General features: G+C 39.1%; 1 protein-coding gene and 2 long non-coding RNA genes across 3 annotated transcripts; 1 reads left to right on the forward strand and 2 right to left on the reverse strand.

The window, feature by feature from the left end:
• The first annotated feature begins 3,720 nt into the window (after positions 1-3,720).
• On the forward strand, positions 3,721-4,364 carry LOC118599286. The gene is made up of 2 exons (XR_004948587.1): positions 3,721-4,230; positions 4,300-4,364. It is a non-coding gene; the product is annotated as an uncharacterized LOC118599286 (long non-coding RNA).
• Positions 4,365-13,384: 9,020 nt separating this feature from the next.
• Positions 13,385-15,594, reverse strand: LOC112153692 (zinc finger BED domain-containing protein 1; the record flags this gene model as incomplete). Its single annotated transcript, XM_024284060.2, has 1 exon — positions 13,385-15,594. A coding segment is annotated over one exon (999 nt), but the record flags the coding sequence as incomplete, so codon positions are not given.
• A 2,029-nt stretch (positions 15,595-17,623) lies between these two features.
• On the reverse strand, positions 17,624-18,281 carry LOC118599282. Its single transcript, XR_004948583.1, has 2 exons — positions 18,042-18,281; positions 17,624-17,951 (listed from the first exon to the last, which is right to left on the reverse strand). It is a non-coding gene; the product is annotated as an uncharacterized LOC118599282 (long non-coding RNA).
• Between the last annotated feature and the right edge of the window lie 899 nt (positions 18,282-19,180).

The following is a 19,180-nucleotide window of genomic DNA, read 5'->3' on the forward strand; positions in this document are numbered from 1 at the left end:
TTATAAAGTTCAGGTCATAACAAGATTTTGGTGCAAACCAACACATTTCATCTGTTTTTTCTATTTCAGTTTGAACTGAAGGGAAAAATCTGTAAAAGACTAAATCTAAAGAAAAAAAAAAAAAAGGAAATCTGTTTGATCCATTTGTTTGAGTTTGACCCAAACATTAGTAAGAGGGTGGTGTCCTCGGTGAATTTAGTGCTTATTTTTCAAGTTTTTTTAGGGAATCTTTGGTCCCTTTCTACCACTAATACGCTTGTTTGATCCCATTTGTTGTTTTTGAGTTCACTGAGACTGTATTTTCCATTAAACTTCGCAACAAAGGGCCAAATATCCCTTCATAATTTGACAGCTTCTGCAGAATATTCTAGGGAATACTTTCATAAATCTTCACATTTGTTTATTTGATCCCTTTCCTTATAAAAGCCCATGTATGCGGTCTTATTTAAATGTAAGTTTGTGATTCTAAGACAAATTCTGTTACAGCTTTTGATTCATATCACAGCTCTAACATTTCCTTTTTGTTTATGAAAATGGAAACATTGCACGTAAGATACACGCACCAGTTGTTTAGGTGAATAAATCAAAATTACAAAATGTTCTTGTGTTAAACATTAACCAGTCGTTCAGTCTTTTTTTATTAAATTATTTTCCAGGGAAAAAGGGAAATGATGCTGTGTGTGTTTATGCATTTTTCTTTACATTTTTAGTGCTAATATTTGTACATTTAACCCTCTTAAAAACCAGAGTTGCTACTATTGACTTTTACAAATGCAAATGTTTAAATGCAGGAATCTCTGAATGTTTAAAAATAGAAATACTGGAGATATAATAGCAAAATTACAATAAAAATAAGAATAAATATTTTTGAAACATTTGTTTACATTTATAATTCTATTAAAATTAAACACTGATTTTTAACTATAGACTGAGGGCAGAAAAAAACAATCTTGAGTCAGTGTGTGATGCTTTTTGTGTTCAGACCAAATTTCTCATGTATTTCTCGTTTTGGTGATCTTTACGGGTTTTCATACCAAAAAGTACATTATAAGTACATTTAATTTAATATCAGCAAAGTACCGTGATAAAGTTTTTAGTTATTAACTTATTAAGTGTTTTTTTTATATCTTATAATTCCTTTTTTTATAGTTTATAAAAAACAAATATTTAAAATAATAGTTTAAATACTGTCTATTGTGTGTTCATAGAAAAATATGTATACATATAGATATATTTATATCAGTTTATGCCTTTTGTTTTTTTTTATCTCATATTTGTTAATATTTTATATGCTGTATATATTGCATCTGTTTTTTTTTATTTTGGTTTGTCACTGTTTTAAATTTTTACATGTTTTCTCTTAAATTTTATCTCAAACTCATCTTGCAAACTTTACATTTCAGATGGTCAAAAAACGAATTTTCCTACTAGGTATTATATTAACATGTAAATAGAAATTGAACTTTAAACTGTCAAAGTAGGATCTAAACAAAATACAAGCCATTTTAAATGTTTTTATATTTGTTATGATGAAGGAAGGTCTAACATTTCCCAATCTACTTCAGGAAATGATCCGTTTTCGTCCCTGAAAGCCAAATCAACCAAACACGACTGCAAACCAATAAAAAATAATATACAGACTGCTTCCTCAACAGTCTGACGGCCTGCAACATGTGTCAAACACAGCCTAAGAAGTGAAGAAATGTTGTTGTTTTTTCTCCAGCCATCTACTTACTCAAGAGTATCTTCTGAGAATCAAATGTAAGTGTCAGAGTGTCACATTCTCTGTAAACTTGGTGTTGTTTAGTCTCAGTGATGAAGAGATCGGAGCCTCTCAAGTCCAAAGTCAACAAGCGATCTCTCATCCCTCTTTATCGCCGGTATTTGTCTTGACTCCCGTTCTGTCGGAGCTGAAGGTATCTGTTTTACTCCTCTCTGTTTGGACAAGGCCTCCCCTCTAACTGACGGATTTGCCTAAAGCTCCTCACAATTAGGAGTTCAAACACTTTTCTAACAAGCAGGTATTTTTCCAGTCCTTCACTCAGCCATCGCTGCCGACTTTTACCGCCCGTGGCCGTCGGCTTGTCATCTTAAGGCCGTGGGCTCTAAAGCCGACTCAAGAAGAAATGACTCCAATTCTCTTTTGGACATTGACAGAAGTCCTCTTCTTCTTCTTTTCTTCCACCCCCCCACTCCTCCTTTTCTTTCTTCCCCATCTGGTGCAGCTGTCAGGAGAGGGCTCGCCTGTGACCCCCGTCGTCAAGGACACAGATGGGAATTAGGAAAAGTGGACTTGTTTCAAACAATTATTGAAATTGCTTTAATATCTTAAAACAAAAAGATGGAGCAATTTATTTATTTGAGAAGTCGACTGTCAGCTTAAATTTCCACTTCACTGAGTGAGCCCATGTGTTCCTGTGATGGACACACTCCGCTAAAAGATGATGTGGAGATTGTTTCCCCCAGCTGTGTTTCATATGGGACCTAATCTTTCAGATTTTTTTAATATAATCAAGTCAAACGACAGCACCTGCCTGAGGTGCGGGTCACGACCTCAGTTCTGCAACCCTGAAATGAACACCGACTAATACGGGCCGTCTGCTAGAATGTCACTGATTGCTATGTAGCACTCCTAACTATCGTTCCTTTTTTGTCACGAGCGTGCAAATATTCGGCAGATGCTCCAATGACAACTTAATTTCATCATTGAGGGACAGGAACAAGTGTTTTAGTTTGAGCCTCTCCCTTGAAAACACTGCCCCTATTAATGATAATTGGAAGACGAAAAAAAAAAGGTGACATTCGTCTCACCCCTGTTTATCTTACATTTTGGATAATTTGAGGCACACTTTTTTCTGAAGGGCAAATTAAAATGGTAACACAAAGTCTTTTTTCAGGTAAAAAAAAAAAGCAAAGCCAACTTTGTCAACATTTGGAGCAGTGGACTCCTGAAGCAGCTGCTATCCAGCTTTTATTGATGGAAACTTAACACGAAAGGCAAGGAAATTTAGGTTTCATAGTCTTTTTTTGTTTTTATATGTCTTGACGCAAATAATAAACCCCTAATTTTTTTTTTTTTTAAATGAAACCAGCAATAAGTGTCATTGAAAAGTCTATGTAAACAAGTGTATTTGTGTTTTTAAGTTTTAACGTCTGTTTACAGGTTCTACGTAAAAACTGCACAGCCAATGAATTCTTGTCAAAAGTTAAATCAGTTGAACTTCGTCCAATCTGGGACACGTTTTTGTTAGTTATGTATACGTTTGTAAAACACAAAACTGAGAAGTAAAAAATTGCTTAGAAAAAAAACAAAAGTTGATAATGAAGGAGAAATTACCAATTGCAGTTTGTGACCAGACAGAATTCTATGAAACCATGTAAAAATGTTCCCTTCTCCCTACCCCTTGATTTGAAGGAGCATTTGCAGTGGAAGTGGAGTCAGAAATCGTCTTTTTAAGGGCCTACCCTCCAAGCGGAGGGATATAGACCTTTCTGCCATGAGGGGGTTGTGTGTTGCTCTGTGCTGCGGAGAAGAATTGTTTTTCTTCACGTGCGTGCGCTCTATGGTTTATATTTAAATGAAAGTAATGATGTTTTGTTATAGCATGACCTTTTTAAAGTCATACAACTGCTGTTGAATTCTATATTTGAGCGCTTTATGCTCTGTGCTAATGTAGCTGACCCTCAATTATTGATTACGTCATTGAGTAATCAATGTAAAAGTTACATCCTAATTCTGAGATTGTCATGGTTCTGCTCTGCTCCTTCACCCCTCCTTTCCTTCCTCCACCCTAATCTCACTCACCTGTGCTGATTAAGCTCTCATTGTGCTCCAGCTGGTGTTCACACTATTTAAGGTCCTCAGTTTCACATCCACCCTGCCAGTTCGTTGAATCAGTCACGTTCCAGCTAGTAACAATCCTTGCACTTCTAGTCTTTTCATGTTTTTGACCCTTTTCTGGCCTGGTAACGAGTTTAAGCCTGTCCCCTGTCTGGAGTTTTTCTGCCCTGGTTTTTCCTCCTCCGTTTCCATCCTGAAGAGGCGTGACGTTTCCAGTTCCCTCATCTCAACACGGAGTAAAGCTGCTCCAACACTGGTCTTCACCCTCCGGTGGATTCTCCTCCTGTACACCGCAGCAGTGGAGGAATCTTCCATCATTCCTGACGCCATCCGCCCTGCACTCGGACGCTTCAAAGACTCTTCTCTCACGTCTGCTTCTGGAGTTCTAAGTAAGAGATCACCATCACCCCAAGCGTGGAACCAGGATCTCCAAATAACTCTCTTTATCTGACTTTCAGGCTCACCTGTGCATCTGGCGGCCCACTCAAATATTCTACCTTCCTAATAAACACTTTAATTGTGACCTGTGTTTGCTCTGTTTTGGGTTGTCCTCCTCATTCCCTAACAGAGATGCCGTTTTCCCATAACCCTCCATTTGGAGGGCTAAATGTAGGGGTAGGGAAAAGGGAAGAATTCTGGTTCAGCCCAAATCCTTCATATCTAAGAACATAGATGTGAAAGAAAAAGCCTGGTTCAAGATTCCTGAGATTAGCACTATTTTGACACTTCGTACAAAGCCTCTTCCAACATTTACCACGTTCTTGAGCACGCATCATGTCTGGTAAGTGTGTAGCTTCATAGTTCAGTGGCGGTGCGCTTTATAATCCAGTGCACCCTTTAGTGTGTAAAGGTTTAGTCTTTAAAGTGTTTTTAATTCACCAAAACAGATTTTTCTCAAGCTGCCTAAACTTTGCAGTTTCTTATCCCCTTGTAAAGTGGTTCCAGTGTTTCTGTGACTATTGTAGTCATTACCAACTACTAAGCAATACATGAAACCCTTTTTTGTTAAATTCTTTGTGAACGATGAAGAGGATTCTGCGAGTGAGGATGGATTAAAGAAGACTGAAAAAATTTCCACCAATTTCCAACCACCCTGTAGATGTATAGTTTTTTTTTCTGATTTCAAAGCCGTGCACAAAAGCAGTGAAGGGCAAAGGGATTGAACTTGTCTAATGTTTCCAAAGCGGCAAACTGTGAAAGGGCCCATAATTGATATGCAGAACTCCAGAGAGCATGACCTCTGTCAAGTCAGCTGCAGACAAGAGCTGCCAGAAGCGCGCTCTGTGCTAAATAGTGGCTAATTGACCCTGTTTAAACATTTCCTGGTTTGAAGAACTTAAAAACTGGGGGCCACACTCACACCAACAATGACCTGTACGCCTCTGACTACCAATCAGGCGCTTCATTACATTTCAAATACGTTTATTTTGTAATCTTGTTAATGAGGGAAAATGTATACAATAATTTACTATTTTTTCAAACTAAAATACCTAAAGCTCCTTAATGTCAGCATTTCATATTGTTATTATACTAAAATAAATATAGTTAATAATATTTGAAATAGTTTATGTATCAGGATATAGTAAAGTCATACACTGTGTTGTATTAACCCGAATACAAGTAACTTCAGGAATACTAAAGTTTGATCTGAAGAAATAAAAAAAAAAAAGTAAAACATCGTAGGTACCTTTTATAAGGAGAAACGTATATACCATAATAGTAATCTACAAAGAGGGTTAAGGGTTAGACTTTGGCCCATTGTGGCTACATAGTAGAGGATGACATTTTTTCGGGAATCCCACGAGTCACGTGATTCCTGTGGGATTGATTGGCATCGTCTCTGCCATTAATCACTAGACCGGATGACACAGGATAAAATTCTTGCTGGAACCAATGGCTGATAGTTGGATCTCCCTCTCTATAAATAGCTGCATATCCACCCAAATGCAGCATCACAGGCGGGGGCCCGCCTCACCACAGCTGGGCGGGGATGCAGGCCCTCATCCAGAGCTGCAGCGGCCTGAACAGCAGCAGACCCAGAGGGGGAGGACCGAAACGAGGAAGCACCGGAAATAAAAATTAAAATAAAAATGGGAATTAAAAAGTACACATATTGATAAGAGCAATCAATTAAAAAATAATAAAACCTTGAAATAATGAATATTAATAAAGTTATTAGTAATCCACAATTCATAAAACATGATAAAATAGATGAGTAAATACAAAAATAAATGAATATCTAAAGTAATAAGAATTACCTAATAGTTAAAAAGATTGTTCTTGAGCCTTTTCTGAAAAGCATCTTTGTCCTCTGCAGCTCTCAGGTCCTCTGGCAGACCGTTCCACAAACAAGCTGAAAAGATGCCTATCATGAAACTATTTAAAAAATACATTACCCAGAAGCCATCTGCATTCCTAGTCACAATCTAAAGTGCAGCGATCATATATTGATGGCAGCGATGAAGAGAATTACAACCCACCCAATCCCGTGACAGAAAAAATGAAATCCAGCAAAGAACAAGGATGAAAGACTAAAGCTCAGAGAGTTGGTAGGGAAGTCAGATCTTCTTTCTTCTTTTCCTTTCGGCTTTTCCCTTCAGGGGTCGCCATAGCAAATCAGTTTCCTCCATCTAAGCCTGTCTTCAACATCCTCCACTCTAACACCAGCCACCAGACGAACACATTTTAAGTGGTTTGCCTTGACATTTACTGATGTTTAACGAAAGTCTGTAAAATAAACCCTTAACAACCTGCCTGAAGCTGTTTACACGTGTCATCTGACACTGGTTTAGACGGCTAAAATGCTTTTTTGAACAGAGACTAAACCGACAGGTTTGTCGAGTTGATCATTTAATCTTTGTCAGCACACTGAAATCACGCAGCTTTAATTTTTTTTAAGCTTTTTAAAGTTTGAGAACAGATTTTATTTGGATGAACTCTCCTAATTTCATTGCCACACAACTTCAGGGGCCTTCTCACCCACATCACTAACTCATAATGAACAGGCATCAATAATGAATAGAGAGCCGCACAGACAGCTGAATGTCAGAGATCAGCTCACTGAGGAGCAGGCCTCCTCCTCCCTCAGCCGTATGTCACAGATCATCATTAATGTCATCCGGCCTTGTTCCCTGGCTTACAGGGACACACACACCACTAAAGTAAATAAGCCTTTTCATTATCCGCACACAGATTCTCAGCTGTCAGCATCTCCGTCTGTACGAGCGCTGTCGCCCTTTGGTGATCTGCATTCTAATTAAAACAATTGTTTGCTCAGATGATCGCATGTCACTGATGCTGCGGATTAGTGCGGCGAGGCTGCGTTTAACCTTTGCGTGTACTGCCTTTGTGCTTTAAGCTCACGCTACTCAGAGCAGGTAACCAGAGAGCGTTCATTCAGTCCGATTGTTTTTCCTTCATGAGGTTTAATACATTTGTAAATTCAGCAACCTTGAAAGCAATAACGGAGGTGTTTCATTCATGAAAACGTCCCAAGGAAACAGAAAACTTGCAGGATGGTGAGTCCCGGGGATGTGTGCAAATTCAACAAGTACTAAAAAACTACACTGTGCAGAAAGAAATATCTATCACTATGCCTCTACGTTTGTTTCAAGCAGCAAATATGACATCATCGATTTCCTGAAGTAAAAAAGACTATTTAAGGATCCACTTTGCTTTAAAGATAAAGCTTGCATAAATGTTTGAAAAAATGTTCAAACACAATGCATTGTGATCTATTTTCACCAATCTAGTTAGCATTGATGCACACCGTTGTTTTGCAGAGACTTATGGGATATTTCTAGGGCACTAGATTTTAAAATTGTATATTCAGACAGCGCCACAAAATGGCAAATGCACTATATAGTGAGCTAAGTAGAAGGAATTCAGACACAACCTTCATCTGCAGTAATAAAATTAAAATTCCTACAGATTTGCAAATAAAATGTTTCTTTCAAAATTTGTTCCACTCTGGCTTTATGAATTAGAGTTGCAGTCAGCTTTTGTCTATTTATTTTGTTGTCTATTGTCACAATATAAAGGAAGTCTTTTCAAGACAAAGTCTCTAATAAGTAAACTTGTGTTCTCCAGTCAATGAAAGCAAACAAAAAAATGATGGAATCCTTTGAAAACAATTTTCCTTGATGTATATGTTACAACTCTTAGTGCAGACCATTTTTGAAAAAAGAAAAAAAAGATTAAAAAAAGTTGAAGAATCTCAGTGCCTGGGAGACATAACCCAAAGCCATCAGTTATTGCTATTATTCTGTCAATGATGTTAGAAATAAACCCAGTTGCAATTGCAGAGCCTACAACCTGCTGTTTTGTCTACAGGTAAACATAAAAGGAGGAAGATGCATCCTGATGGTATAGGTATGCATGTGTCATGGAGAGTTAACATGATTTTGAAATGATCTAAGAATACTGAAAGGTTCTGTAATAAGGGATGCAATGATTCACTTTTCAACTCTTCATTTGTTTCAAACCTTAATTGTTGGGTCACAGTTTTGTTTCGATTTGCGTTGAAAAAATACCTTTCATTTGGCAGATGCTAAAATGGTCTTATATTAATTACATGGATAGTGTCTTTCGTAATTTTAGCACAATAATTGACTGACACCTTCAACCTTAACACGGTGAAATGCAGTAGAGAGGCAACAATTCACTTTTCCCATGATTCAGTTTAATGTCGTAAGATAGAGTTCGGTTTTAAGTCAACAATTCTGGCATCCCTAATTTTATACAAAGGAAACTTATGTTTCTCTCCACAAAAAATAATCCAGAGAAGAACATCTCAGCAAGATAATCAGAACCAGAAACTGGACCATTTCAGCACAGCTCCTGTAGTGTGGGTACTAAAATGATCTCTATGCAGTCTAAATATTCAACCTGTACAGCACATGTGATGAATCAATAAATGAAAAATACATCACAACGTTCTATGTTTAGCAAGAATGGAAACAACATCGAACCTGTAACTTTGAAAACTCACTCCAATAAAAAAAGTGTTTTTGGTGTTAACACATGATTGTAGAATCATTTTAATGATGGAGGACATTTATTGAGAAAGTTCAGAATAAAACTGCATTTCTGAGTATTTCTTTTGTAAGCGACCATGCAGCGAGATAATACCCAACGAAATGTTTTAACGCAGGTCGTGGAAGCCTGAACCACTGAGTTAAAACGAAGGACTTTGACTAATTTACGTTAACACTTATTAACGCGTTAATTCCTTTTAGATTAATCCAATATTAAAAAAAATGCAAATTCAAAGACTTTTCTATTGATCAGATGATAATTTTTGTTCTGCTTTTATTCCTGACACCTTTCATCACGTTGGGTTTGTCTGCTGTGATCTCCTTCCTGTTTATGTGATGCTTACTAAAGCCAGGTGCTTTGTGCTCCCACCTGGCTCCAGGTTAGCAGGTCGCCAGGTAAGCAAGCCCTCCATCGGCTTGTCTGCCCCACTTAAGACCTGACATACCCCCTCCCTGCCGACCTCCGACCTGTGACCCTAACCTGACAACTTGGGAGGCGTCTTTGGAAACTTTCCTTTTTCCGCTTCGCCCCTCTTTTCTTCTCAGCTCCTCACTGAGTGCTGCAGAGTGAGACGAGGTGAAAGGAATCCTGATGGGGGGCGGATGGGGGGCTGCACAGGTGTTCATGCCTCTCAAGTTCAAAAGCTATTGAGGCCTCAGCAGTGAGGTAACATTCAAACAAAGATTCACCCGCCCCCACCCTGAGGCAGCAATGTCAGCGCGTGGGCTTTTAGAAGAAAAATTCTCATCAGAAGTTATTATTGACATGAATAACAGCAGTTATTTATGTCACTAACACTCCACAACTTATCTATAAACAGAGTGGCATGTATCCGCCCAGCTGTGAACAGCTGTTTATGTATCACCAGGCTTTAAAAAAATGCACCTCAAGGCAGTCCCCCCCCAGCATGGAGCCTTTATCTGGTCACTTTCGATGTTTCCAAGTTCCTGCAGCTTTAATGCAATCGTAAGTGGGACCTGGTCCAAGCATTACTGGTAACATTACTGTCAGTAATTTAATGCACAGGTGTGAATGGATTCCCAAACAAGCTTGGGAGGTCCCCGGCGAGGCCTTTGCTGAGCGCCAGGAGCAAGGCAGGTTTAAATAAATACGTAGCTGAGCCAACATGTTGGCAGCTGGGGCCTGATATGCTGATAGGCACAAGACAAATGAATTTAGGTTGTTTTCTTGAACAAGAAGAAGATGTTTTCACAAAGAAAATTATAGTTTTGTGAAGATGTGCTATGATGGCTGCAATGCAACTTCATGGAGCTCCAGTAATACGACTCTGTCAGGTCCCGAATGGATCGTAGATTTCTGACTGATAAAAGGTTCAGAAAGGGGAAACCTAACAACTCAGTTTGACTCCAAGTTAAACACACTTCCGTGTAATCAAACTGTCCATTTAGGAAGTAACACTAACTGACAATTAATTTCACATGATTTTGTGAAGTAGAATACACAACAGGTGGAAATATTAGACCCATTAATAGAAGTGGTTCCGCAAGTGGTGACCACAAACAACTTCCTCCTTATGTTTTCTGGCTGATGTTTTGGTGAATTTTGAATCCAGACAGTGTTGTACCATGAGACGATGTCTACAACCAATCCAAGTGGCCTGGGTAATGCAGCTCATCCAGGACGGCACGTCAATGCCAGCTTTGGTAAGGAGGTTTGCCGTGTCTGTCAGCGTGTCCAGAACATGGGGGCGCTACCAGAAGACAGCCCAGTACATCAGGAGACATGGAGGCTGTAGAAGGGCAAAAACCCAGCATCAGGACCTCTACCTCTTCCTTTGTGGAAGGAGAAACGGGAGCAGCACTGTCAGAGTCCTGTAAAATGACCTCCAGCAGGCCACAAATGTGCACGTGTCTGCTAAAACTGTTAGAAACAGACTGCATGAGGTTGGTATGAGAGCCTGACGTCCACAGGTAGGAATTGTGCTTACAGCCCTGCACCGTGTAAGACGTTTGGCATTTCCTAGAGAACACCAAGATTGATATATTTACCACTTGAGATCTTCACAGATGAAAGAAGCTTCACACTGAACAAATGTGGCAGAATCTGGAGATGCTGTGGATAACTTTCTGCATCCTTCAACATCGTTCAGCATGATCGGTTTGGCAATGAGTCTGTGATGGTTTGGGGTGGCATCGCTTCAGTGGGCCGCACAGCTCACTAAAAGTGGCCTGACTGCCATTAGACTGACCTGCCTGTTCCCCAGACCTGAATCCAATTGAGCACATCTGGGACATCATGTCTTGGTCCATCCAGCAACACCAGGTTACACCACAGACTGTGCAGGAGTTGGTGGATGATTTGGTCCAAGTGGGAGAGGAGATCCTCTAGCAGACCATCCGCCGCCTCATCAGAAGCATACCTGGATGTTTGCATTCACTGCAAGAGAAATTTGTGCCCACTCTTCAACACAGATCTTTTCTAGATCAGTCAGGTTTCTGAAAATCAAGGAATTTGAGCTCCCTCCAAATGTTTTTTTTTTTTATTGGATTTAGGTCTGGAGACTGGCTAGGCCCCTCCAGAACCTTGATATGCTTCTTACAGAGTCACTCCTTGGTTGTCCTGGCTGTGTGCTTCAAGTTGGAAGACCCAGCCATGACCCATCTTTACTACTCTGAGAGAAGGAGGTCGATCCCAAAATCTTGCTATACATGGCCTCCTCTCGTTAATAAAGTGCAGTCGTCCTGTTCATGTGCAAAGAAACACCCCATAGCATGATGCTAACACCCCCATGCTTCACAGTAGGGATGGTGTTCTTGAGATAGTTCTCATCATTCTTCTTTCTCCAAATACGAGTGGAATTTAGACAAAAAGTTCTACTTTGGCTTCATCTGACCACATGACTTTCTCCCATGACTCCTCTAGATCAAGTGGTCCAGTTCTTTTCAGGTCATTGACCAGTTCCTCCCATGTAGTTCCAGGGTGGATCCTCACCTTTCTTAGAATCACTGAGACCCCACGAGGTAAGATCTTGCATGGAGCCCCAGTCCAAGGGAGTTTGAGAGTCGTGTTTAGCTCCTTCCATTTTCTTATAATTGCTCCAACAGTGAATCTCTTTTCACCAAACTGGTTGGCAATTTCCCTTTCCAGCCTTGTGGAGCTCTACAATTTTGTATCTGGTGTCTTTGGACAGCTCTTCTGTCTTGGCCATGTTAGTAGAGTGTTGCTGATTGTATGAGGTAGGCAGGTGTCTTTATGCACCTATCAACCTCAAACAGGTGCTTTTAATTTAGGAGAAAAGGTGGAAGTGAACTGTTTTAAGGTGGACTAACAGGTCTTTGAGGTCATAATTGAAACATTTTAGAAACATGCACCTAAAATAGAAATGTAAGACCCTTCCATGATTTCTAAGTGTGAGAACTTGTAAATTCACACAGTGTTCAAATTCTTATTAGCTTCACTGTATGTAAAGAATAAACCCTTTCAAAAGAACATTTTATTTGTTCGGATATAGGACGTGTTTTCATAGGGTTCCTTTTATTCTTTTGAGCAGTGTGTATTACTTGCTATTGAGTCCTACTTTCCCTCCATTCATGAAGAAGGATTTTAATACGGACTCAAGGTCCAAAACAACACAGACTATAAAAAACAAACAACATTCATTAATATAAGATACAGTAATAATTCATATAAAAGTACTAATACCAATAGACATAAGAATCAATGTAAAACCCATATTACAAACTTAAAATGAGTATTTAACCTTTTACCCTTTATATTTTAAAAGCTGTCACCTTCTTGGATTTTAGCTGCTGCAGAATGTCCTGATCAAAAAAGACTTTTTTGTCAATTTAACAATTACTGAATTGCTTTTATAAGACATTAACAGTTTTGATTTAATTTTAAAAATCACTACAGTTCATCACATGAATATTTAATGACATATTAACAAACATGTTATGTAAATAGTGATCTTAAATGTAACAAAGGCAAGAAGGTTTTCCAGCCTGAAGAAAAGGTATGAAAAGTCAAAGTAGAGGACAAGAGAGCTGGAGATGGGGGCAGCATTAAGGGCTGAGCAGAAGTCAGCCGGGCCTGAACATTGGATGGTTTATAAATTAAGACCTGAGCAGAAAGGGCATAAAGAGGAGGATCAGTTTCAGTGTTTCTCTCTGAGCTGCCAAAACTCTGTCATGAGCCTCCAGACGGCTGTTAAAAAAGCTGCAGTGGTTGATTCCTTCAGGCTCGCCGCCAGAGCCGCTGTGAGAAGAGCGCCCCTTTAAGTCCTGCAGTAAATCCTTCAGGTTTTTGCTGAGCCATAGTGAAGACACCTGCAGGACATGTGATACTGTACATCTCACCTCAGCCCTAGAGCTCAGGTACATCACCACCTCTGCGGATTAGCTCTGCTTTGAAGAGCCTGATCATGTTTTAAGCAGCTCAGCTCTAGTTAGAAGCTACAGTTTTGTTCTTTTCCCTTTCTTATTCACATTTAGCTATTTATCACTGATCTATTATTATTCTCTGAACATTAAAAAATGAATGTTATTTTTATTTTTGAAGCTCCAATTTGTGTGTTTTGTAATGAAAAGCATTTTTGAAAATGTTTAAAATACTATGATATACATCATCTTAAAAGCCACAGTTTTTAGAGCATAGGATAGACAGGGTTTTCTTTCTTTAAGTGAAACTGTATTTACATTAAAAACAGTGTTTTATTTATTTATTTATTCTTTTTTTTGACTAACCTGGTTACTAAAATAAAATGTCATGTAGTTCATGAGTCTGGTTTCCATAACAAGCTTTCACAAGGAAAACTCAGTCAGTTCTGCTCAATGATGAACTTTATTTTTTGAGTAAGGTGTAAAAGATTAATAAAGGCGAACTTTTCTTATAAAGGCAGGTTTTTGATAATTAGATATCAAATTAACATACATTTCTCCCTGAAATTATGTTTTCCAGAATTTTTCCACTTCTATTTGTAACCAAACTTCAAAGTTAAGAGATGGATTACATTATTTTATTTAAGTGTATCAAACTATGGCCAGTATCCGAAGGATCCAAATTCGTCTGGAGCAAGGGAGTGAGCAACAATAATTGAGCGTAGGGCTGGGCGATATGGCAAAAAAAAAAAATCACGATTTTTTCTATTTCATTTCACGATTTCGATTTTATCACGATTTTTTTAAATTGACAAATTCAAATTGACAAAAAAGGAATTATACTGATTTTAGTTGAAAGAAGTAAACACATTTTGAAAAATAGATATATTTATTCAATTTTTGTCATCATAAACACACTCATTTGCAACAGCACAAAATCACTCAACATTAAAACTATGTAAAACAGCGAAACTAACTAAAAACTGTGCCTCAGCAACTGAGGGAATACTACTTTAAATCAAAAAATAATTAAATCAAAGAGTAAATATAATATAATAACAAAAATATCAAATGTAAAAATATCAAATTCATATAAAACAATTGCAAATTTAGCAGCAACACTTAAAATGATAGTTGTACAGTACCAATCTTTTACATTTATTGTGCAACTTCTAAAGTGCATTTCTAAAAAACAGTCATATTGATTAGTTAAACAATGTATTGCCAAAAATAAATAACAGTAAACAATAGGAAGTTTAAAAATTACAACTTCACTTCAGTGCAACACACTTGGAACACACACACAACACACTTCAGTACAACTGTTTCTGATTTGAAAAACTATTCACAAAAATTCTAAAAAGAAAATCAAAGTTTTCACAGGTTTCTGGCCAAGAAAATCAGCTTGTCCACTTTGTCTGGTTTCAGGGCTGCTCTTTGGCAAGTAACAATGTTCCCACCTGTGCTAAACACCCGTTCAGATGGGGCACTTGTGGCAGGTATGCACAAGTATTTGAGTGCAAGCTGGCTGACTCTTGGAAAGTTTACCTTGTGTACCTTCCACCATTCTAGAGGATTTACCTCACTGTCAATGTTGGGGAGTGCCAAGTAGGAATGTAGCTCCTTTTCAACAAGCTCCTTCACAGAGGGAGCTTCTCGTTCCACAGAGGTTGAAGGAGCTGCTGAAGCAGCTTTCAGAAAGCTGCCCAAGGAGTGCTTCACTTTCTTTGGTGGATTTGTAAAGGAACCACTCTTGGCCATGGAGGTGGAAGGTTGTGGGCTCTCTGGTTCTGGAGACAGGGAGTGAAGCTCAGTGACAGCTCTCTCTTCAATTTCTATCCTTTTAGCAGCATCAATGTACTGGGTTTTGAACCTTGGATCTACAAGTGATTCCATGTCAAGCAGAGCATCAGTGGCAGGATCACTGTATTTCTCCATGAGGTAGTCATTCACAGTGGACTTTATTTTTTTTGACAACTCTGAGTCATTGTCTTCTGCCTTCAGCAGGTTGTTTTGAAGAAGGTGCAGTACAGGCTTTACATACGACACACTCACATAGTCCTCCCCAGAGAAGGCATCAGTGAAGTCTCTTAGTGGTCCCAGGGCTTTCTTTAAGGGCTCCATCACATCCAGGTCTTGCCATGACAGAGCCAGATGTTTTGTTTTCTTGTCAATCTTGAGGACTTCAGACAGGGCCTTCTCCTGTTCAAGAATTCTCTCCATCATGGCCAGTTTAGAGCCCCATCTAGTTGGTGACTCTGTGATCAGCTTTAGCTGAGGTAGATTGTGGCGCGCTTGTGCTGTCAGAAGGTCTCTCTTTTTTTTCCAACTAAATGAAAAAGTGCTCACTACCTTCTTGCACACTGAGGCCACACGTTCAATTCATTGATTCTTGGCACTTTTTTCTTAAAAAAAAAAAAAAAAAAGAGAGAGAGAAAGAAAAATCCCTGATTATATCTGGAAACTTTACATTTAACAGATTAGCAAAAAAATAAACCAATATGAAACTTAAAAATAAAATTAAATAAACGCATTAAATTAATAAATAAAATATATGTATAAAAAAAATTAAACAAATTACACTCACCAATTGCAAGATGCAAACTGTGTCCGAAGCACTGGAGCCTTGTCCATCCATTTAAATCCAAGGCTTTCACCATATTTGCACCACTGTCTGTCGTCATGCATGTCATGTTTTTTTCGTTCAAGTCCCATGACTCGAGAGCTTCACGTAGTCCTGCAGCGATGAGCTCTCCGGTGTGGTCATCAGGAAAATAAGTGGTCTGCAGAGTGGCACTGGATAGCTCCCAATTCTCTACGTAGTGTATTGTAAGGCTCAGATATGGTTCTGATGTTCTGCTGGACCATAGATCGCTTCTTGTTGCATAAAACTGCACATTTTGTATTTCCTGTGCAACTTTGGTGCGGCAGTTTGTATACAACTGAGGGATAGCGGTGTTCGAAAAAAACTTGCGGCTGGGCAACTCGTACCGCGGATCTAAAACTTTAAGCGTCTTCTGAAAGCCCGCCCCTTCAACTGTTTGTAGCGGGCACACATCTTTAGTTATGTGGAAAGCCACCGCATCAGTTATACTGGTCCAGCGTTGGCTGCCTTTGTCGTAGGGTGTCAGTTAAGCGAACACACTTGTTAGCGTTTGTTGTTTGGAGGTTGACGCTGTTGCTGTGGGCGCCTTAGCTTTAGCCGCCTAAGTTGCTTGACTTTCACTGTACTGCTTTTTATGCTTCCTTTTCAAATGGTTGAATAGGTTGGTAGTGTTACCGGTAGTTGTTTTCACTTTCTCGTTGCACACTTTGCATATTGTGGTATTTTGGTCGCTGTCGTCTGGTGCAAATCCAAACCAGTTCCATATTATTGATGTGGAGCTTATTTTCGAAATCCAAACTTTCCGCCGCAGCCGCCATGCTTCACCCTTGTAAAGAAAACACACCGGTGGGCGAGAGGGGGGGGCACATGCAGCTCGGATTTAAAGTCACAGGCAGTCAACAAGAGACTGGCTTCTCGCTGGTGCAGCTTTTCATATAAGATCGTGATAAAACGATCTCTCAAAAATGACACAATTTCAGCTTTGGAGATCGTATCGCGGTTTTTTATCATCATATCGCCCACCCCTAATTGAGCGGCACAGTATCAACGGTTGACTAACACCTCATATATTTTTTCCGTTACAGAAACAATAAATGAATTTGTAAACAAACACAACCCGTTAATAACAAAAATTGTAATGAGTGAGCACTCAAAAAAAATATTGTTCAATGGGCCCTTAAAACTAAAAACAATTAAAAAACAAATAGTTGCAGGTGCACCTGATCTCCACAGTTTGTGAGACGATTTCAGTGTGTGTATCAGTGTAAGTGTAATTATCCCGTTCTTCGGCTCGCCATCTGGATCTCGTCTTTCCTGGTAATTCTGGTCCACCAAAAACCTGACCTATACATAAGGTCACATATATCAGATTATCCTAAAACTATCTAAATCAAGCTCTATTTAAGTTGTAAAACTTTCAAAATATCAATATTTAAAGCAAAAATAATCATAAAAGAAGTCACACATTTTACCATTTCTGTAAACAATTTTGGAATATTCTCGCTGTGGTAAGTAACCAACATTACAATAAATATCGTATGATAGCTTATTATAACTGAGGTAACATAAGATAAAATAGTAAAACATATTCAGAAAAGCTTCAGAGGTTGTCAGACTTGTGCTTCATTGCTTTTCCTGCACTATAGGCCTTTTCATGCAATAGAAAAGCTGCACCAAAAATTACTCTGAATAACTTTCATTTATATGTATTTACAAAATAAAGACAACCTGTACATCATTCCAGGATATATTAAAAGCAAAATCTTTCAATCAAATAATAATAATAAAGTGATAACGTTTTTTTTTTTTTTTACTTCGGAAATCATAAATAATTATATAACTAAAACTGCAGTCACATGTCTGAACACAGCACCATTATTTTCCACATTTCACCCTCACAGCCTCCATGCTTTGATGTAAGAATAGTTATTACACTGAGAATTAAAAGCACCAGAGCTAATGAAACATTTCTCACCGCTGTTCTGGGTTCAAAGCTCAGCACGTTGATTTCACCCCGCGCCACAGCTCACAAAATGGCCGGTGAGGAGTTAGCTGCTTTAGCTAATGCCCCGAGTAGGGACACTGCTCGTCTCCCGCAGCTCACACGGCTATGGCAGCAACAACTTTCCTGTTTTTAGTAGTTGAAGAGGAACATTAGCCGACAACTTGTTTCAAACTTGTTTCCATTCATTGTGTTGCTTAACTTAAGCAGCAATACCTTTCGTTCTCCGTGACCGAAGTGAAAAGATCGTCTTGCTGTGGGAACGTGCTCCAAAACTGATCTCAGAGCTGCTAGTCCAGCATAAGAGTAGAGTCATGACCACTGATTGTCTGATAAGGCAGATGCCCCCATGTGGGGGGTTTGGTGAACTGGATGATGCATTCATGTGCTGTAGGACATTTAAACATTTGCTGATGAAATTAAAGTAAATTAAATAATGAATAATGGATTTGTTAATTTTTCAGTTCACTGAACTCTAATGACCCCTACAGTCACCAGATCTCAACCCAATAGATCACCTTTAGGACATGGTGGAATCGGAGATTGGCATCATGGATGTACAGCCGACAAATCTGCAGCAACTGTGTGATGCTATCATGTCAATATGAACTGAACTCTCTGAGGAATGATTCCAGTACCTTGTTGAATCAATGCGACAAAGGATTAAGGCAGTTCTGAAGGTAATAAGAGGTCCAACCCGGTGCTAGCAAGGTGTGCCTAACAAATTGGCTGATGAGTGTATTTCATAATAATACTATAATAATAATAAAACGGATGATGTGTGGGTGATGGTGATGTATGGAGCCCTCATGCAACACTCTAGTTTTTGGCAAGGTGCCCACACTGGCCCCTTACTGACTGTGCACAATGCTGCACGCACGTGCAGGTTATATGTTCAGTGACTGTAGGACATTTTCTGATTGTCTTATTTCCTCATTTCTAAAAGTCAGGCTGCAAGCAAGGAGCGCATACTTATCACTTGAACAGCACTAACGGGCCCCTTGCACAGTGCGCAGGATTTGTGGTAGGGTGAAAAAAGGAAAACTTTACGACCTATGTCATGCTTAGTTATCCATACGAGTTGAGTAATTGTTTGCTACAATCAATCACTCACAGCATGCCCATGGAAAAGTTTGGCTCTGTAATGTTCTTTTTTACAAGCCCTCCATCCATTCATCCATCCATCCATCTTCTTCCGCTCATCCAGACCGGGTCGCAGTCAGGCCACTCCCGAGGCAGGAGCACTCCACCCACAGAGGGCAAGCCCTCCTCGTCCTACCACCACCTACTGTATGAAGTGCACTCTTCTACAAACATTGCAATACTTCAAAGTATTACAACTTCTATTGCAAATA

This window comes from Oryzias melastigma, linkage group LG10, assembly GCF_002922805.2.
Source record: "Oryzias melastigma strain HK-1 linkage group LG10, ASM292280v2, whole genome shotgun sequence".
NCBI classification, from domain to species: Eukaryota; Metazoa; Chordata; class Actinopteri; order Beloniformes; family Adrianichthyidae; genus Oryzias; species Oryzias melastigma.